General features: G+C 41.1%; 1 protein-coding gene across 1 annotated transcript in view; it reads left to right on the top strand.

Annotated features, from left to right (window-relative positions):
* Nucleotides 1-253: 253 nt before the first annotated feature.
* Nucleotides 254-18,109, top strand: part of lhfpl3 (LHFPL tetraspan subfamily member 3) — a 32,029-nt gene continuing 14,173 nt past the window's right edge. The window contains exon 1 of the mRNA XM_070854074.1: nt 254-689. Within this exon, the coding sequence (XP_070710175.1) occupies nt 254-689 (436 nt within the window). The remainder of the gene's footprint in view (nt 690-18,109) is intronic.

The following is an 18,109-nucleotide window of genomic DNA, read 5'->3' on the forward strand; positions in this document are numbered from 1 at the left end:
AACAAAATCCGACCTTGCCGTGGATGCGAGAGCGCAGCGATGCTGTGGGAGCAACTGTGACTGAATAAAGTCAGGCAAAATCAACACGCATAGGCTGAATATATAGAGTGATGCAAAAATAAAATCGGGAAACAACGACAAGTTCTGCAGCTCACTGTGATGATGGATCAGATGCGGCAGATGTTAGTTTGCTGAGGACACGTTTTACTGATCCCGAGGACCGAGCAGACCCCCCATTCACACAGACCGGAGGATGGTCCCCGGGGCCCCCAGCACCACCACCACCATGCTCCCCGCCTCCGAGGCTGCCAAGATCTACCAGACCAACTACGTGCGCAACTCCCGCGCCATCGGCGTCCTGTGGGCCATCTTCACCATCCTCTTCGCCATCGTCAACGTGGTGTGTTTCATCCAGCCGTACTGGATCGGAGACGGCGTGGACACCCCGCAGGCGGGCTACTTCGGTCTGTTCCACTACTGCATCGGAAACGGGCTGTCCCGGGACTTGACCTGTCAGGGCAGCTTCACCGAGTTCAGCGCCATCCCCTCCGGTGCTTTCAAGGCCGCCTCCTTCTTCATCGGCATGTCCATGGTGCTGGTCCTCACCTGCATCGCCTGCTTCGCGCTGTTCTTCTTCTGCAGCACCGGAACCGTGTACAAGATCTGCGGCTGGATGCAGCTGGCTGCAGGTAGGAGAGTCTGCTCTGACTACAGGTGGAGTTCATGAACCAGTTCAGTGGCTGCAAGCAGGAGAACAATCACAATTCACTGGAAATTGTCCAAAATCAGAGGTTTCACCACCTCTCACCCAGTTTGACAGCCGATAAAACAGCTCAAAATGCCTGCACCTAAAAATCCAGATGTTCTCCTGCTTTTTCGGGTCATAGACTCCAGTAGATACTCTGAGCTCAAATGAGTTTACTTACACAGTCTTATAATTTACTGGTAATTGTCTGGTTTACCATAATCTCCCCACTTAGATTGTAAAAAATATCAAATTTATGATGAAAACAACCGACTAGAGATTTAGCCTAAAAATCCAGATGTTCTCCTCCTCTTTTTTTGGGGCCCATTTTAGTATATTTTATCCCATGAAACTCAATTTTATAGCAGTTACTAACAATTTCTGCAGCCCTAAAGCCCTTATAAAACATTATATAACTGTCTGAAGTGTAGGTGGAGTGACAACAGCTTTGGGGGAACTTAAACACCTCAGATTGAAACCAAGAAATGTCTAAACAGTTGAATAATGAAAAGAAACAAGCATCTCTTTTTGGGCGGGGTGCGTTTCTGGTATCTGCAGATCAGATCTGGACTTTGGGATTTCTCGTACGTGTAGAGATTCATCAGAACCTGGCGGTGATGAAAGCGTAATTTCCTTTTACATATGCTTTTCATCCTAAAGCACTAATGTTTATAGTTTTAATCCCTTTGTTGCAACTTAGTCCAAAATACATCCATAACTTTGTCATTTATCAACCAAAAAACTATTGTGAACTCGACTCTGTGAGTTTAAAAGCTCAACAAGAAACAGGTGAGTCCTCAGTGTTTTATGTGGTTTATATTGTATCCTCCTTGCCTTTCAACTCAGAGCAAACATTGGAAATATGCAAATGATTCTTTTTCTCCTAATGAGAACAGAAAGGGTCTCTCTGACATCTTCAAACCCACCGTGCACATTGAATAAAAAGGCAAATGCATGTAAAGGAATTGAGAAAGTGGAATCAAAGGAGCAGGAGCATGTAGTGTATACTTCTTTCTGCCGTTCAGTTACTTTTTTTTGTCAGGTTTCCTCTCAGAAGCAGACAGGGAATTGTCCTGTATGTGCACAGATTTTATTCCCTTCCAAAATGATATTTTTTCAAATAACTGGTGCAGCTCAGCTTTATGTCTCAGCCAACTATTCCAGCACATCAGAATCAGAATCAGAATTACTTTAATAAGAGGAACCCAACAATCACTCAACAATCAACAGTCTTGCTGCCTTCTGCGATCTGTCCACATCTCCCTGCACTGCACAGCAATAACTGAAATGACTACTCATTAAGACTATGAGGTATAACGGAGAAGCCCCATGGGACCTTATTTCAGAGAAAAATATGTACTGTAGTCAGTGGTGAGAGACAATTATTTTTTGGATCTTGTTTGAATTGCGCCATGAATTGCACACATGATGTTTCTCAATTTATAAGATAATTTTGCAAGTCAAAAACGTCACATTTTGTCTTAAAGATATTAAAGTATCATTTAGTTTTGTGTGAAACCGCTCAGCGAACTACAACCTCTCGTCTCGAACGATCACCTGCCAGTTAGCTAGCTAGCTTAGCACAAATGTAACGTCATCTGACCCGATGTGCTTTATCCAGTGACCCTTTCTCCTTTTATCAGCCAGGAAGCCAAAGAACGAGCAGACCCCTCGACCTGCTCCGGTTACTAAACCCAGATACCAAGCACACACAACGTAGCGCAGGGTAGCTTGATGCTGCTTATGCAACGTTTGGGTTTGTCTTTCTAATTACATATTAAATAGTTTTGTGTGACCATAAGTCACTTAAAATACCTAAACATTGACTTTGCGTGTCACATGGGAAACAAACCCAGGACTCCTCCGACCGCCCTGACCTGCTGTCTATGCAGGCTTTCTCACTTCTTGTAGCTACGTTCGTCCTTAGCTGCTGACACAATATCCTCTAGTGGGCCAGTGGGTCTATTACACACTTTAGAGTGAGACGGAGCTGGACATGGGATGGTTGGACAAATTGCAAAATTCTTATCTTAAGGTACTCTTTAAATGGAGAGGCAAAGTCCCGTCCCCTCTGGTGCACCACCCAATGCTGGCATCGAACTGTAGCCTCAAATTGGTAGCCACAAGCAGAGATGAGGTAAAAAAAAACTGTTTCAGTTTCCCTTTAAATGCTTTTCATATAAAATGTACTACTCTCTGGTGGACTAATAGGTCCCCTATGTTTGAAAAGAAGACAAAAACACATCAAATTGCCTCTTGGATGCCCTCTGTAGTAGATGAGATATGATAAACTCCCTACAAGCCCAGAGTGCAGAAAAACGTGACAAATTGTCCTCTAAGGTGCTCTTAGATGGTTTGTATAAATAATAAATGACAATGATACGAGGTCAGTGGCCCTGAACAGAACAGAAAAATTGGAGAAAACAGACGTTATCAGCGGGCCTGTCATTCACATGACCTTGACTTTGGTGAGTGGTGGACTGTTTTTTAAGAGAAGCACTGTTAATAGATACCACAGAGGAATGTAAATGAACAAGCTGTAATTTTAAGCCAAAGAGGGGAGATTTAATTTTATTTCTGTGAGAAAATATGTGGCATCACACCAATTTACACCCCCACAGAGAAATATATGACAGATAATGAGGGGTAAAAAAGATTTCGAGCTGAATTTATGGCTCAGAATTCTCATATAAATCTGATTTGTGTGTATAAATAATCTCCCAGCGTCATACTGTGCATCCTCAAGGACGTCTAGCTGTAAAACACCGCTTGTTCTCGATTGGGAATTAAATGTCATAACTAATAACGATCACATTCACACAGAGTGCACTTCGTTTTTTACGCCTATAGAAGCACACAGCAGCTAAATATCCATTCAGGGTGAACACGTATCTCAAAAGTCTGCTGACCACCAGTTTCAGCAATAAACACCAACCACAGCCTGCAGTCTAATTCCTCGTTTCACAAACCATTGATTAGATGTGGAGGTTAGGAGAGCCATTGGCCAGCTGCTAGGCTAATCTAAACACCATGTTCCCATTTCATCACAAAAAAAACCCCTCCGTCGTTAAAATATCCAGAGTGTCTCAAAACCCCAGCAGCTGTGAGTTGGAATATTTTGAGGAGAAAAAACCGTGATGAGCTCCATCGCAGTCCTAATGAGTGGCACAGCCTGGCAGTTTGAGGGAGTTTTTTTTTGTCACAGATCAAAGCTGCTTATTATTCCTCTGAGCCACAAGTTGGCTTTCCCCAGTTTTCCCCACCATGTCAGGGGAGCAGATTTTCAAAAGCTGTGACAATTGATATAGTCGTCCTCTTTTTTCTCTTTTTTTTTGTGGATGTCAGCAATACTCTATTTCTATGTGACTTTGGGACTTCTCCACCACGACGTTTCTGAGTGTAATATCATGGCCTTTACGCCACTAAAAGTATTACAGCAGATTTTACATGAAAAGATATGATGAGGGCTGCAACGAACCATTATTTTCTTTATCTGCTAATTATTTTCTTAATTAATTGACCACAGTTTCTAAAACCCATTCAAATTGCTTTATTGTCTGACCAGCAGTCCAAAATGCTGAAGTATGTAGTTAAACATCATCGACAAAGTCTATGAAAAACAGCAAATCCTCACATTTGAGCATTTGAACTTGAGACCAGTGTCACAGCCTTGTTTGGCTCACTGGATCGATGTATCAGAGTAAATGCAGCTCTCAGTGCCAACTCAAAGGAGGTTTAAACAACTTTTTTCACATACACTGTAGGACTGCCCAAGATCTGTAAACAGACTTTATTTAAGGCGCAAAGAGGTAAAATTATCCAATATATCACACAAAGCAAAGATTAGAGAAAAGTAAAAAAAAATCAATACAAATTAGTGGATCAGAACTTTGTTTTGTTTCCTTTTTCCTGCCTCGCTAATCACCTCATGACCCCTGTGATTCATCTGGTGATTGTTTGCAGGGGGCTGACCCCTTGGCTGGGAACCACTGGACTAAATATTAACTGGCTCCACTTTGACCAGCTACAACAGACAAAAATGCTGCTGATACATTGATGCATCAGTCTTAACAATCATGGCTAATGAACTCTCACTTTTGACACTAAATCAAAAATGTGACCATCATCTTGTTTGATCGTTGCAGTGCTTCTCTCACTCGCAGCCTCATCCAGCGTCACTCTGAGTCTTATTCGCTCAGGAATGTCACCTTGAGGTCACTGTGAAATCTGCCATTAAAAGACTTCTTAGGCAACTTAAATAGCCAATATCGAGGTTCTCTCTCTCTCTCTCTCTCTCTCTCTCTCTCTCTCTGTCTAAGCGGTCTAAAATCCCTCCGTGATAGTAAAAAAGTCCTCCCTGTCAGATGTCATTTCAGGTGGTGTGGGGCCGCTGTGATTTGCAATCAAAAGCAGCACATACAGCTCAGAGGCAGCCCTCCTCTCCAGCGCTGGGAGATCCTGAATGGTTGATGAATGCTGCCTTCATTCGAGTTGATGAAGAGATTTTAGAAAAATGGCAGAAAATAATGATGAACGCTGTAATGATGTAGCCGGGCTATTTGCTTCTTTGCACAAAACCACTTTCTGGATTGATGGCCTGTTGTATAGTTTGTCTTTTGAATCTCTTTGCACAGTAGCTGGCAGGCGTATCAGACAGCTGGCATCTGGCCCTGCTGCTATGACACAATATAAGATAACGCCAGGTGCCACTGTCTAAAAATGTGTAATTTATATAAGGCTTACAAGTTGGAACCAATGGTTAATAGATATATTATTGATGTTTATTGATCAGTAACAAGGTTTTCATGAGGACAGCTTCTGGCTCGAAGCATTGATCTGGGCGTTGTACATCCTGCCCATTAAAAAAGTGCAGAGCAAATGGTTTGGGTAGACCTGTCCATGATGACTTTATCTATATTTCATGACATGATATGAGTTTCTTGAAACAATACAATCAACATTTTTTTCCATCCAGATTTTCTAAGCAGCTGATGAACTTGTGATGATTATTCATTACCTGACATAATTGGTATTTAATTTGGTAAAGCTTAAGAAATACCAAAGCACCAAAGTTAATTTGATCTGGAAGGTCAATAAAAAAAGAAACATAATTATCTTTGGCTTCTTAATTCATCAGGAAAGTCTCTCCAATCGACTCCTCGTGGCTCGTGATGATTAACTTATTAATATTTAGGGCTGCAGAGCTGTTTGTTTGCCAGAAAATGAATGAGCCGTTAACACAGCAATATAAGCCGCTGACAAATTAAAGGAAAAGCCAGCGAAAATATGAGTGGCGGAACATAACAAATGCAGAAGGGGTCACTGAATGAATCAAGATTCAACATTTTATAGCCATTTCAATGTATCTGCTTTGGTGAGTCCACATAAAACAGAAACCTCAGGACATCACTGAGGCTACAGTAACCACAGCGAGACATACAACAAGTGGTGAAAATGACTATAATTTAAAATATAACGTTTATATATAAAAGAATAATAAAACAAGGAATACAAGCTCTATCAGCACCACAAACCCTTTTATATATACAATTTTTGTGTCTTATGGACAAGAGTAACAGCACACAACAGCACAGTGGCCTCTGGGTAACAACATGGCCGCCTTAGTGCCTTTAAAAGAAGGGAAGTTTAAAAAGAGTGGTAGCAGGCTGAGAGGAGTCTTGAAGAATCTTGTGTGAATCTTTTCTGTAGCTGAAAGGTGTAAATCTCAGCAGTAGCTTTGTCCAGACGTTTCCCGACTTCTACTGAAGTGTTGCCACTTTAAAGAAGAGCCAATTGCGACAATTTGCAGTTCTCCACCTGCTGAACCATTTACAACCAAAGGAAGACGACTCTCAGTGTAGTTCCGATGGAACTGACTCACCATGTTGGAAACAAGTTGTTGGCTGCTCACCCCTCCACAAGCCAGGAAACCTCATTTTTTATAAGCTGATGTTTCGCTATCGTTTAAAATCAGGCCCAATAATGTGACCTCAACAAACTTCATCAAACAAAAAAATCAAATGAGGGAATATCTTTGTGAAAAATATGGTTTTCCAGAGCTTTTATGGCCATCTGGATTTCACAAACACACACACACACACGAGGGCTGACGAGGTGAGCAGCTGCACATCTCTCCGTAGCTGTTAATCCATAGAAATCCATGGAATCAGAGGCGGGTTGGTCAAAGTGTTGCTGAGGCATTTCCAGCACACACACACACACCCATTTCCTGGTTGTCTGACCAGCAGCTCCCTGTGCAGTAAGTGGCTTTCCTCATGGAGTTCTCTGCCTACTAAGTGGTCTCACAGCCAAAAATAAAAGGTCCATTTGGTAGTTGGAGGTTCATCGATCCAAATGTTGCTTTCCAGAACATGATGAAGGGGAGCTGTAACGGCTGTGCTGTAGTTCAGTTATTCTTGAGCTGTGACAGTGACGGAGAACACAGAGGCTCTGGACGCCTCATGTTTGATGCATGATAACACAGTTTGATAAAGCGCCTGACTGATTGATGTTATTATATGAATGCTCAGTGCGTTGTGCGGTATTCAATTTTACACCTCTTCAGAGAGATGTCAAGTGGAGCCGAGGCGTTGTGCTTATCAGCGTCACATTGTGTCTTGGAAAGGAGAAGGGAAGATACACAGAGACGCTATCGCGCTGCAGGGGAGACAGCTAGATAATGAAAACTGATCCAGGGAAAGCTGAAATATTCATATTGAAATGCTGCTTGTGTTATTTCTGTTCATGTAAAAAAAAAAAAATCCAATAAGAAGTCTTGTGTACTTCCAAACGTATACAAATGACATTTGGACATTTAAAGCGTAATATATAAACCATACAGTATGTTTCATCATGGAATAAATATAGATTTTATATTAAGGGACGAGATAAGTGATTTGACACCACAACGTCCACTCAGTAGCTGTTCTGGAGCTTTTAATCATGCTGCATGACCTTCCTCAGCAGTTGCAATGGAAATGGAGACATTAAAATGTCAATTTGTGTCCCCTTGTCCTCTGTGTATTCTCTGCACATATACATATTTGCACTTGAGCGACTTCATCTGTGACTTTTTATCCTTTAGAATTTTTATTCCCACTATTATTCTCATTATTTATTACACACAGGCCTCTTCAGCACAGCCTTAACTACACGCCAACCTGCATCTCACTACATGTGTTGTGTAAGCATGTGACAGATAAAACTGTTGAATCCACTGTGGCTTGAAAACTGAGGTTGAAAGTCCACTCTGGAGCTTGGGAAAATGTGAAGAAAGAGAAGTCTTTAAGGTGCTCAGAGAAATCCATGACAAATGGGCGACTCCATCTGCTGACGAGGATCATGTGAAGTGGTCAAAGCTCCCAAACAGCTTCTAAATCGGCCTTGAGCTGCTGTTTCCAAGGTCAAGGATACATTTTGAACCTCACTACATTGTTTTCATTAGTTATTTCTTTCATATGATTTGTGAAATAGTGCCCATATCATGTAAATTTAGTACCTATGAGATGTCGTTTCACAATGTCAGACCAAAAAAACAAAAATCACTGCCGTCATCCCTCAATATAAATGCGATAAATTCAGTACTCATCCCTATGAAATTAGACAGAGAATAATAATAAATAATTTATGTAATAAATACATAAAAGCAAAGAGAATCAATAATTGGCTGCTGATCAAAGCATCCCTAATTTAAAAAAAAAAAAAAACGGGCAACATTAATGTGAGCTAATGTGAGAACGTTTGCAGTGTAGCTGAGATGGTTTGGATTTACAGCAGAGCAGCTAATGACATCAGCCCAGTCTTTATCCTCTCACTCATATAATGAAGGACCGGAAGAGTCTGAGAGGCTTTAAAGTGATGTAACATGACCACACATTAGACTAAGACGCAGAACACACACACACACACACACACACACAGGAGAAGAAGCTATTAGCAGAAAAAAAGAGAAAAATTCAGAGTGATGCGATCACCTAAAGGTGTTTTTAAATGAGACTGTCTGCTCTCTTTCTCCATTCAGTAAAGTGCTCAGCTGGTTCCCTCCTGGCTCTCCTTTCTTTTTTTAAGCTCAGAAAGATCTCAGTGGATGGACGTTGATTTTACAGTAAAAAAAAAAAAAAAAAACAGCTACAGGAGCAGGAACACAAAGAGAGACGCGTGCACAGTGAATCGGCCAAATTTAAAGCCAGCCAAGTCAGCTGAGCCGTCAGATCTCGACTACAGACTAATTCTGAGGCGGAGGATTAAGAAAGTGGATCACCTCTTTTAACGGAAGTGGGTTTTAAAGGGACAGTAAGCGATCTGTGACCTCGATCAGCCTAGGGTTGACTTGTAGGACTGTTCCTACAACAGGCATTTTCACAGCCTCAATGTCCCGTTTGACAGTTGTATCCTAATCTCACTGCAAAAAATACAGCCCCAAAGTAATGACTAATAAAGCCACTGCAATACTGGGCTTCTTCAGTTGCTTGACAATGAAGCTTAAAATCCTCTGTGACATCATCACACACTCATCAAATTTAGCTTTGATACAAAGCCAAGGAGTCACTGATTCTGATCGATGAGTTTAAAAAGCATTGTTGTGCCTTTACTTTACTATGTTTGCTATATTGTACTGTACAATATTTTTTACGTCATATAGTTTTACTATATAATGTGCAACATCACATTTCTATATCAATACAGACAGCATGAAGTATAATTATTTATCAATCAATATAGCCTTATCTTATCTTTTCTTAACTAAACATTTGTTTAGGCTGCATTATTTTTCCCAACTTCCATTTAGAGGCTGTTCAGGAACTTTGGATCCTGACAGCGGTCAAAATGTCTACTTTTCTGAGAACTTTAAGGACTTCTCATCCAGGTTTGCTTGAACTAAATCGATTTTGTTATGAGCTGATGTTGTCAACTGTCTCCAACTCTCAATATCAATTTTTCAGTCAACATGGATGAAAAGTCTTTGTGGTGAAACTGTTTTGTCAACTACTGTTTCCAGGTCATTCAAGTTTAAATAAGCATATCAAAAACTGCCATTTAATTACATTTTAGCTAGTGACACTTTAAAGATAAAAAAAAACTGTACAGTTGGTGGTTCAATCCTCAGCTCCTTTGTTTCCACTTGTGAAAGCGTCTTGAGCAAGACATTGAACTTCATATTGATCTCAACATGTGTGTATGTGAAAAAAGTAAGAAAGTAACCACACACCACTACAAAAATGTAGCTACAAAATAGATTTGAAAAAAAGAAATTCTCTGATTACGATTTTAGATGTTTTTGTCCTCATAATGTGATGTTACATGTACATTACAGTATTTTCTCAACATGTCAGCCAGTTCACTGATGAGTTATGATTGCTCTGTGCTACGGGATAAGGAATGCCCCTTTAGGCACAGACATAAAAATATAGAGCTTCATGAAATAAAGTGCACAAAACAAAACAAAAAAAGCTTGAAATATGTCCTTTAAAGTCCACCACCCTGATCATCTCAGCGGTCGACTTAATAGAGCTGTCAGCTACAGAATAAATCTAAACACAGTGCGGGCGAGGCGGCGTAAAGGTGTCACAGAGGGCGGAGTGTTTTATGGGGTGTGTGGTCTGGTGGAGAGGTGAGACTGAACATCATGTCCAAGATGCTGCAATCAGAGCCAGACTTTGAGGTCGTCATATCTGCCTGTCAGCAGCTCACAAATCTGCTGCAGCCAGAGGAGGAATTTGACATTAATGTGCACTAACAATATCACAGGTAACAGTGTAGTCGGTGCTCCAAGCCACTGCAGCATGTGCTGTCTCTAACAAGGATTGCAGGGTCTCTTGTGCTTTAACTGTAATGCTGATATAAATGTGACCTCCACAAAGTAAACACACATTCTCTGACTTCTTATTCTTATTTATATGAACACTTTTAGTGTTTTAGAGATATGAAAAACAGATAAAGACAATGAAATAGAATACGTGCACATCCATCCCAGATATCTTGAAATATTTCACAGGATGAGGGAGAACTTTGACCCGTTGATGGCGCTAGAGTAAAGGTCAGGGGAATCACCAAAGTCTGTAGGATTCATCATCCAGCAATTTTATGAAAATGCTTCCAATAGTTGTTGAGATATTTCAGTTGGGACCAAAGAGGTGGAAGGACTGAAACAAGGTCACCTTATTTTGATCCATTTACTGCAGCGTGTTGATGAGTAACATGTCATCCTGAGGTGATGATGGCTGTGTCTTTAATAATTAGCTGAGGCGTGATGGACAGAGGGGGCTGCTGGAGCCTGTTTGAGGTAAAGAAAGGCTGGTGTGTCTTCTTGGGGAATCACAAGGTATTTAGAGCCTTAAGTGTGACTGACAGTTTTGATTGCAGAGTAGTTAGGATGTGGAATGAGCATAGAGATAGAGATTATGTGAGACGGGGAGACGTAGAGGAGATTGTCAGGGCTGCCAACCAAATGAAAATAACATTCAGAGTCCTCGTTCTTCAAAAGGCTCGGGGACTTTCATTATATTCCATAAAATGGATATTCCTCTGTTCAGGTTAAACTGCTGAGAAATGAGCAGCAGAGGCAGCGGTGTTTATCGACATGGGATATTTTACACGTACAAACAAAACATAATACAACAGCTCCAAGGCCACAGAGATTTAAGCTTGAAAACACTGACTGATGCAGTTTGACTGACATGAGGGGGAACATAGTGGAGCATTTAGCATTTAAGGAGCCACATGTTTTCTTCAGGAGTTGGTGAGGATCAAAAGAAAGCTGAAAGGAGAAAGAATATTGGACTTATCATGTGGCCAGATGCATTAATGCTAATGTCTGATAGATGTGTAAAATGGCAACAGTTTGCTAACAGGTTAGCTATGTTTTTGGATTCAATATCTCAAAGATTCTGGTCAAAAAGTTATTTATTTATTTATTCATTCATTTATTTATTTTTAATCTATTTATTTATTCATTTTATTTTGCCTGCCAAATCATTTTTATTCCTCTATTTGACATAAGCTGCCAAAAAATCTTGAACAAATTGTGCATATTTAGACAATGCGTGCACCCCTTCACTATGAGCAATGATGCAAAATTTAAGTGGCAATCCAGCAATTTGATCCATCTGAACAGTCATATCTTAGCGGCCATGTAAAATCTGGCACAGTTCATCCTTGTGCGGAGCCCAAATATTCTCAGACAGAAGTTAGGCTGTCCACGTCACATCACTGTGCTTATTTTGGTGCAGATTAAAAACATTCTCTATTACCAGATTAATGAGGCCTTTGTGGATGCGTGAGTTCTCTGATTGATTTCTACTTGTTTTGAATGCCTTATTTAGCACTAAATCGCACTTTTATTGCAAAAGTTCTGGCCAGATGCTTTATGGGATCAAGCATCAGAGACCTCACAGGCTCCATTACCTTGTGATTAAACCAACTATGTGGAAGCTGGTTTAATGTTCATGTTGTTACAAGATTGCTCAGGGAAATTCCTCAGCATTGCTGTTATTAAAAACTGTCACAGCTGAACGTCTAATTACACCCACAATTTGCTAGCATGAAGAAACACACTTCCTAAAGAGCACCGCGTCTTTCTCTGAGGCTGCCTGTGGCCTCCATTTCTGCAGTGTCAGAAGGAGGGTTTATACATGTTTCATGAGATCTGCCTGGTTCTCTTGTGTTTCGCTGAGGCCAGAGAAAGAAACTGCGCAGCTTTGGAAGTTTGTTGGCATTTTCCAAAGCTTTGTTGCCCTTTAAATTGACGGGATGGTGATGGGATAGGATCCAGTTGCCAGGCAGAGAGATGAGGCGGTGAAGCTGATGGGGAGATAATGAGGTCTTTCCCAGCGCCTCTGCAGGATGTGGATGTGCTGAAGTTATAGGTCTTAATAACACTCCTAATCAGGTGCTGGTTACAGAGCAGCAGGACAGGTAGCAGCAGGGGATTTGGAAGGAAATGAGAGAGCTGAATGGCACGAGGAGAGGAAGGGGAGTGATTGGCAACAGTGAGTTTGACGTCCCTGGTGTGTTGTTGAACAGTGTGGAGCATCGTGTATGGAAGACAAGAGACTTATTCATCCGAGTGGATGTACGTGCAAATGTGTTTCAGACTGGCTGAGTGGGAGTATCACTGATGCGAGCAGCAGCCGTCGACATTCTGTTATTTTCCTCTCTGCAAAAAAAAAGGTGTTCCCAATCTGCTGTTGTATTATCCTATTGTATTTTGTATCCCTGAGGGAACGTCACTAAATAGCCTGCTCCCCACTGCACGAGGGATCAGTGACAAATCCCCCAGCAGGGGAAAGTGATAATCTCAAGGAGCATAAGCTTGTCCCAGAGGAGGACAAAATACTGGCTCTCTGTTTTCCCTTCTGCCTTTTAAAGTCTTGTGGGAAGCCCCAGAATAACATTAGCACTAACTAACTTCTTCTGCAGACTTGTGGATATCAGTCTGCTCTGCATATCAAAGGCCTCAGTTGTCATAGAACGGTTCGTATTTATCATGTACTGGTATGCATGCATTGCATCTGTTTCAGTAGGACTTTGTAAAACTGATGTTGAATGAGCGGGTAAATGTAAGTTTCTGTGTTTAAAAAGAAGGAAAGAAAATCCATCCCATCATCCAGGCAGCTTTGGACTAACTCCACTCAATCAATCACAGCTGGACTTGGTCCTGATTGATTCCTCATAGTAAGTAATTGCTAAAAACCTTTCCAGTCAGGCCAGTATGCAGAATTTGAACGGGAAAGCCTCCATTATTCACCGTCCTATCAAAGCTGTCAAAATGTCACAAGATATTAAAATTTTTGTTATGGAAACATTTGCATTAAATATCTGCCTTTTTGGTTTCTGTTGTTATGAATTAATGCAGCTCTGCGTGTCTTCTTCGAGTAAATCTCAGAAGACATTAAAATGTTTTAAAACATTAAAATGGTGCAGCTTTAATGTTGCACAAAAAACAAGGACAAGGCACCAAAAAACAGAATACAAAAATACTTACTAATAGAAACAAACCTTACTAGACTAAAAACACTCACAGGAACTTCTCACTATCTCACTATAATGGTCCAAAAGTGCAGGTTAATAGCCAATGATGTTTTTTAGATGATTATTTCTACAGAGGCCTCTGGAAATCGTAAAAAAGGGTTTGGCACCTCAGTTGGTAGAAACTGTCATGTCAAGCACAGCTCCGAAGTCTTCCACGCCTCATTAAGGTTTGATTATCCCGTCTCCCCAGGAGTAATGTAATTAGTGTAACCAGGATGGTGGAGTAGAAAGGCAGATTGCAGCGCGGCCCTGCTGCCCTGCAAGCTCAGAGACTGAGAGTGGCGAGGAGTCGTGGGTCGCCACCATCACACCGATGAACGACGACTCCTCATGACGTCAGATGACCGCAAACTTATGCAGAAGTTTTGCGTTTCAGAGCTAAAAACAGGGCTGAGCTTTGAGGCTTGCCTTGCTGTGATGGGATGTGACAGGCCAAATAGGAGACCTCGAACGGACAGTATGCCAAATCGACTGTCGAATGACTTTGTTGCTTCTTGATCCCCTGGGCCTCTTAATCTGAGCTCACACTTGAAATATTTTGGACACCACAGTTCTAATGACCTTGCAGATTAAAAGCTGCAGTTGTTTTTGTCATTGTCTCGCTGCGATGGCCACTTTGATATGAATTATAAATGCAAGCGTAACTGCTTGTTTGTGAATAAATCATTACACTCTCGAACATGAATGAAAACCCATGAGTGTGACTGAGTCTCTCATGGTGCAATTTTTCAGAAATTCAGTCACGTCTCCATCTTACACAGTAAAAACCCTCATTTAATCTGCCGATAGCAGCAGTAACTCCTCTGATTCTCTGTGTCTCAAGAATGCAAATTAATCTGTAGCTTTTCTGGAATTACATACAGAAAAAATATGAAGACAAACCTCCAGCAAAAACATCCAACTAATAACAACTCGCCATGCCGTCCAACCTCTCCAGCTCTCCCTCGTCCTCCTCCTCAATCTGTTTGTAAATCTACTCGGTCCAGAGCAAGCTCCTCTCTCCCCGGCTTCATAATTACGTGATGAGGCAAGTTGAATTCCACTTAATTAGGACCTGAGGGCAAAGAGAGCGCAAAGAACTTCACACAATTAATCTCAGCCCGAGGGTGATGAGATGGTGCTGTGTTTTAGCAGAAATGGGGAGATGTGGTGTATTAACAACAAGACATCATGTTTGTGTGAACAGGACTGTGCAGGGAAAGACAATACAGAGCGCAAACGCCATGTAATCATTAAGTAATTATAACAGTAGAGTTCACCAGTGAGATCTTCCTCGACACTAATCTACAACATTTTCAGATAAATAAATGTTTTTCTCTTCCCTCTGATTGAAATAGTGCAACAATAGTCAAACTATACACTGCCGTGCCATGGGCCCCTGAGCTCAGACACTTAAAAGGCCCGCCATGAGTAACATTTTGCTGGCTAATCGTAACTATAAAATTCTGCTGAAACTTCACTTGAGTGTGTTTTAGGTCTTTTCCAAAATAAGATGTTAAGCTTTACAAAATTCTACTGAGTGCCATACAAATATCATCGGAAACAATTGCTGAGTTGTGTTTCTCGCCACTGGACACATTTAGATCCAATACTCACTCTACTTTTAACTCTATTTTTGGTCTCCACCATCTCCTAAGGGAAATATCTGGTTCATTAGTGGCTAAAATGCTACATTTTCTTCACCAGCTAGCTGCTAACTTTATTAGCATTTTATTATTCTAAAATGCGTTCATCAGAGCTTTTTTGCCAAAAATAGCCACCTGCCACTAATGAGAGCTGTGAGAGTAAACCAACATGGAAAAGTTATTAAAAACCAAAGCAATGAGACGGAAAAATGCTTGGCAGGTGTCAGGTGTAATTCACCATGGCTTCAAAAATGAACCCATGAAAAGCAACTATTTTAATATAAAGTGATTCTCAGACACCGCTACCTGCTCCTGAAGCTTTAAGTAAAACTGAAAGCTTCAAACTGCAGCCTCTATGTGGAGAGAGTCTTTCAGTGGATCTCCTCCTCAAACTTGCAAAGATTCTCAATTTGACAAAGACTTGTGTTGTTTAAAATGTGAGCGATCAAAGATATTTTAACAGCTTAAAAAGACTCATTTGTGAGCGGCTGATTTGACTGCCGTGACGTGAAAAACCATAAAGTGATCCAGTTAATCCATCAAACTCGAGTGCACTCCATGAATATATATTCCTTTCAAATTATTCATATTTTTTGTTGTTGAAAGCATTTTAATCTGCCAGCATGTCTGTGGGCTGGTTTCGGCTGTTTCCGTGTTGGCAGGAAAAATACTTTGCAACACTTCCTGATCCACAATATGAAAGCTGAGACACGTGATCTTTCTAAGGAGGCTTTTAGTCTGTCATTATCTGGAAATGGGAACTCTGTGACAAAGTTTCAAAACTCTTTGATTAAGTGATATCTGGGAAGTGCTGCGAAGAAATAGTGCACCACAAGATGGCTACAAATATATATATTAACCCTAAGAATGGGCAGTCTGCTAGTTCAAGTCCATCTTTTGCTTCCTGTCTTGTCTTTTACTTTTTGCTTTTATAGTACTAAATAAGCAAAAGGGTCCATAAAACTAAGGGTGAAAAATGACTCGACTCTGGAGCCACCTTTTTCCTTTCTGCAAACAAATAATGACCAGCAGACAGCAGCTGTATCAAGCCTCTGTTTGATCCATTAGACTTTGTAGCTGTGTCCTCTACAGCGCGATGTCAATATGTCTCTCCCTCTGCCGCTAGCTTTCACATGTGCCCAGAGGAGGAGCAGGCTCTACAGATTCCCCATCGGGGGTTTATCTTCTTGATCACTGGGTCGGGATGGAGAAGACAGCCGGTTGATTTATTCTCCTCCTCCTGAGTTTAGGCAGCAGGACAAGGACACGGTGACCCATTTGAAACTATCTGCGTGGATAAGCTGGTGTGTGTCCATGCATTTGAGTGATGTTCATTTCAGTGTGTGAGTGGTTGAGTTAATGAGTGATGCTGGTGCCTGCTGGTGTCGGGTCTTCATCATATATCTGATTGTCTGAGAGGCCTGTTATGACACCCGGCTGTCATTGTTTGAGGGTGAATGATGCTCAGATGCTCCTTGATTTATAGAAAAGACACTTCAGTGAAGGTTGCACCACTCAGCCCGATTTTAAAGTCTGAAAAATGGCTTTAAACTCTCTTTTCCAATGACACTAAGAAAACAGAACTTTGAGAAAGCTGTTTTCTCATTTAAGCAGATATTGCAAGTGATGTTGAGACTGAAAAGTGGCTCATTTGTCACTCTTGTTCTTGTGGCGTGTGTCAATTCTGAGTGGTTTGTCCTGTCGACTTGTGGCACATGTAAAATGTATGTCGCTCATGTTTCACTGGCATTCGCTGACTAACTGACAGATGCCACTGCTTATTATGACGATGTGATGTGCAAATTAGTGGTGTCCTGCTGCTTTGTGCCATATGAAAATGATATTTCACTCCACAACAAATATTTTTTCTTTCTTGTTATTTGTTTGCACTTAAAAAATACACAATTATTATAAGATATATCCACAGAAAGGCATTCACATATATATAAAATACACTTTTACCCACATATTCTCAGATTATTTAAAGTTAACAAAAGCTTGTGCAGAAGTAGGAAGAATGAAATGAAAATAATAAAGGGATAGAAAGATGACTATAAAATTGAAGAAGAAAATACACAGTTCCCAGTCGAGCCAGTGAATGAAACTTTACACTTTACATGGATCTAGCCAACTTCCTCCACTGTTTATTCAATCGGATCTCTATACACTATATTCTCTCTCTCCGTCTCCTGAATGTTCGATTTATGGCCTACAAAGCTCTTCTGGTCACCTCTGCAGGTCTAAAGTGCATCCACATTTCCCCCCCAAAGAGCCACAACAAAACTCAGACCCATTAGAGCTCCGTGTCCACAAACAGCGGGACATTTCCCTTCCACAATCCCATCCTCTCATCAATCAATATCTTCATATCGGAACGAGGAAGCTGTTTGATGACTGCGATCATACAGACGTGACATCCTGAGCCTGACTCTCCTGGACTGCCTGTGGCCTCAGAGGTGCTGCATTCGGTTGACTGAAGGGAAACATGGCAGCTGCTATTGAGTAATAAATATCTAATGTTTTCTTGACATTTACCTGCTGAAATTACCTCGTACATATAAAGACCAAATGGTGTCTCCTCCTGCTGGTTTGCCTCAGAGGTAGATGCCTAATTACACTGATCATCCATCAGTGATTATAACTGGTATTGAGCTGCAATCGAGGAGGTGCACCATGCTGTGTGCAAAACATGACTAACAATGTTAACATT

The sequence above is a fragment of the Pempheris klunzingeri genome, chromosome 22 (genome assembly GCF_042242105.1).
Source record: "Pempheris klunzingeri isolate RE-2024b chromosome 22, fPemKlu1.hap1, whole genome shotgun sequence".
Taxonomy (NCBI): domain Eukaryota; kingdom Metazoa; phylum Chordata; class Actinopteri; order Acropomatiformes; family Pempheridae; genus Pempheris; species Pempheris klunzingeri.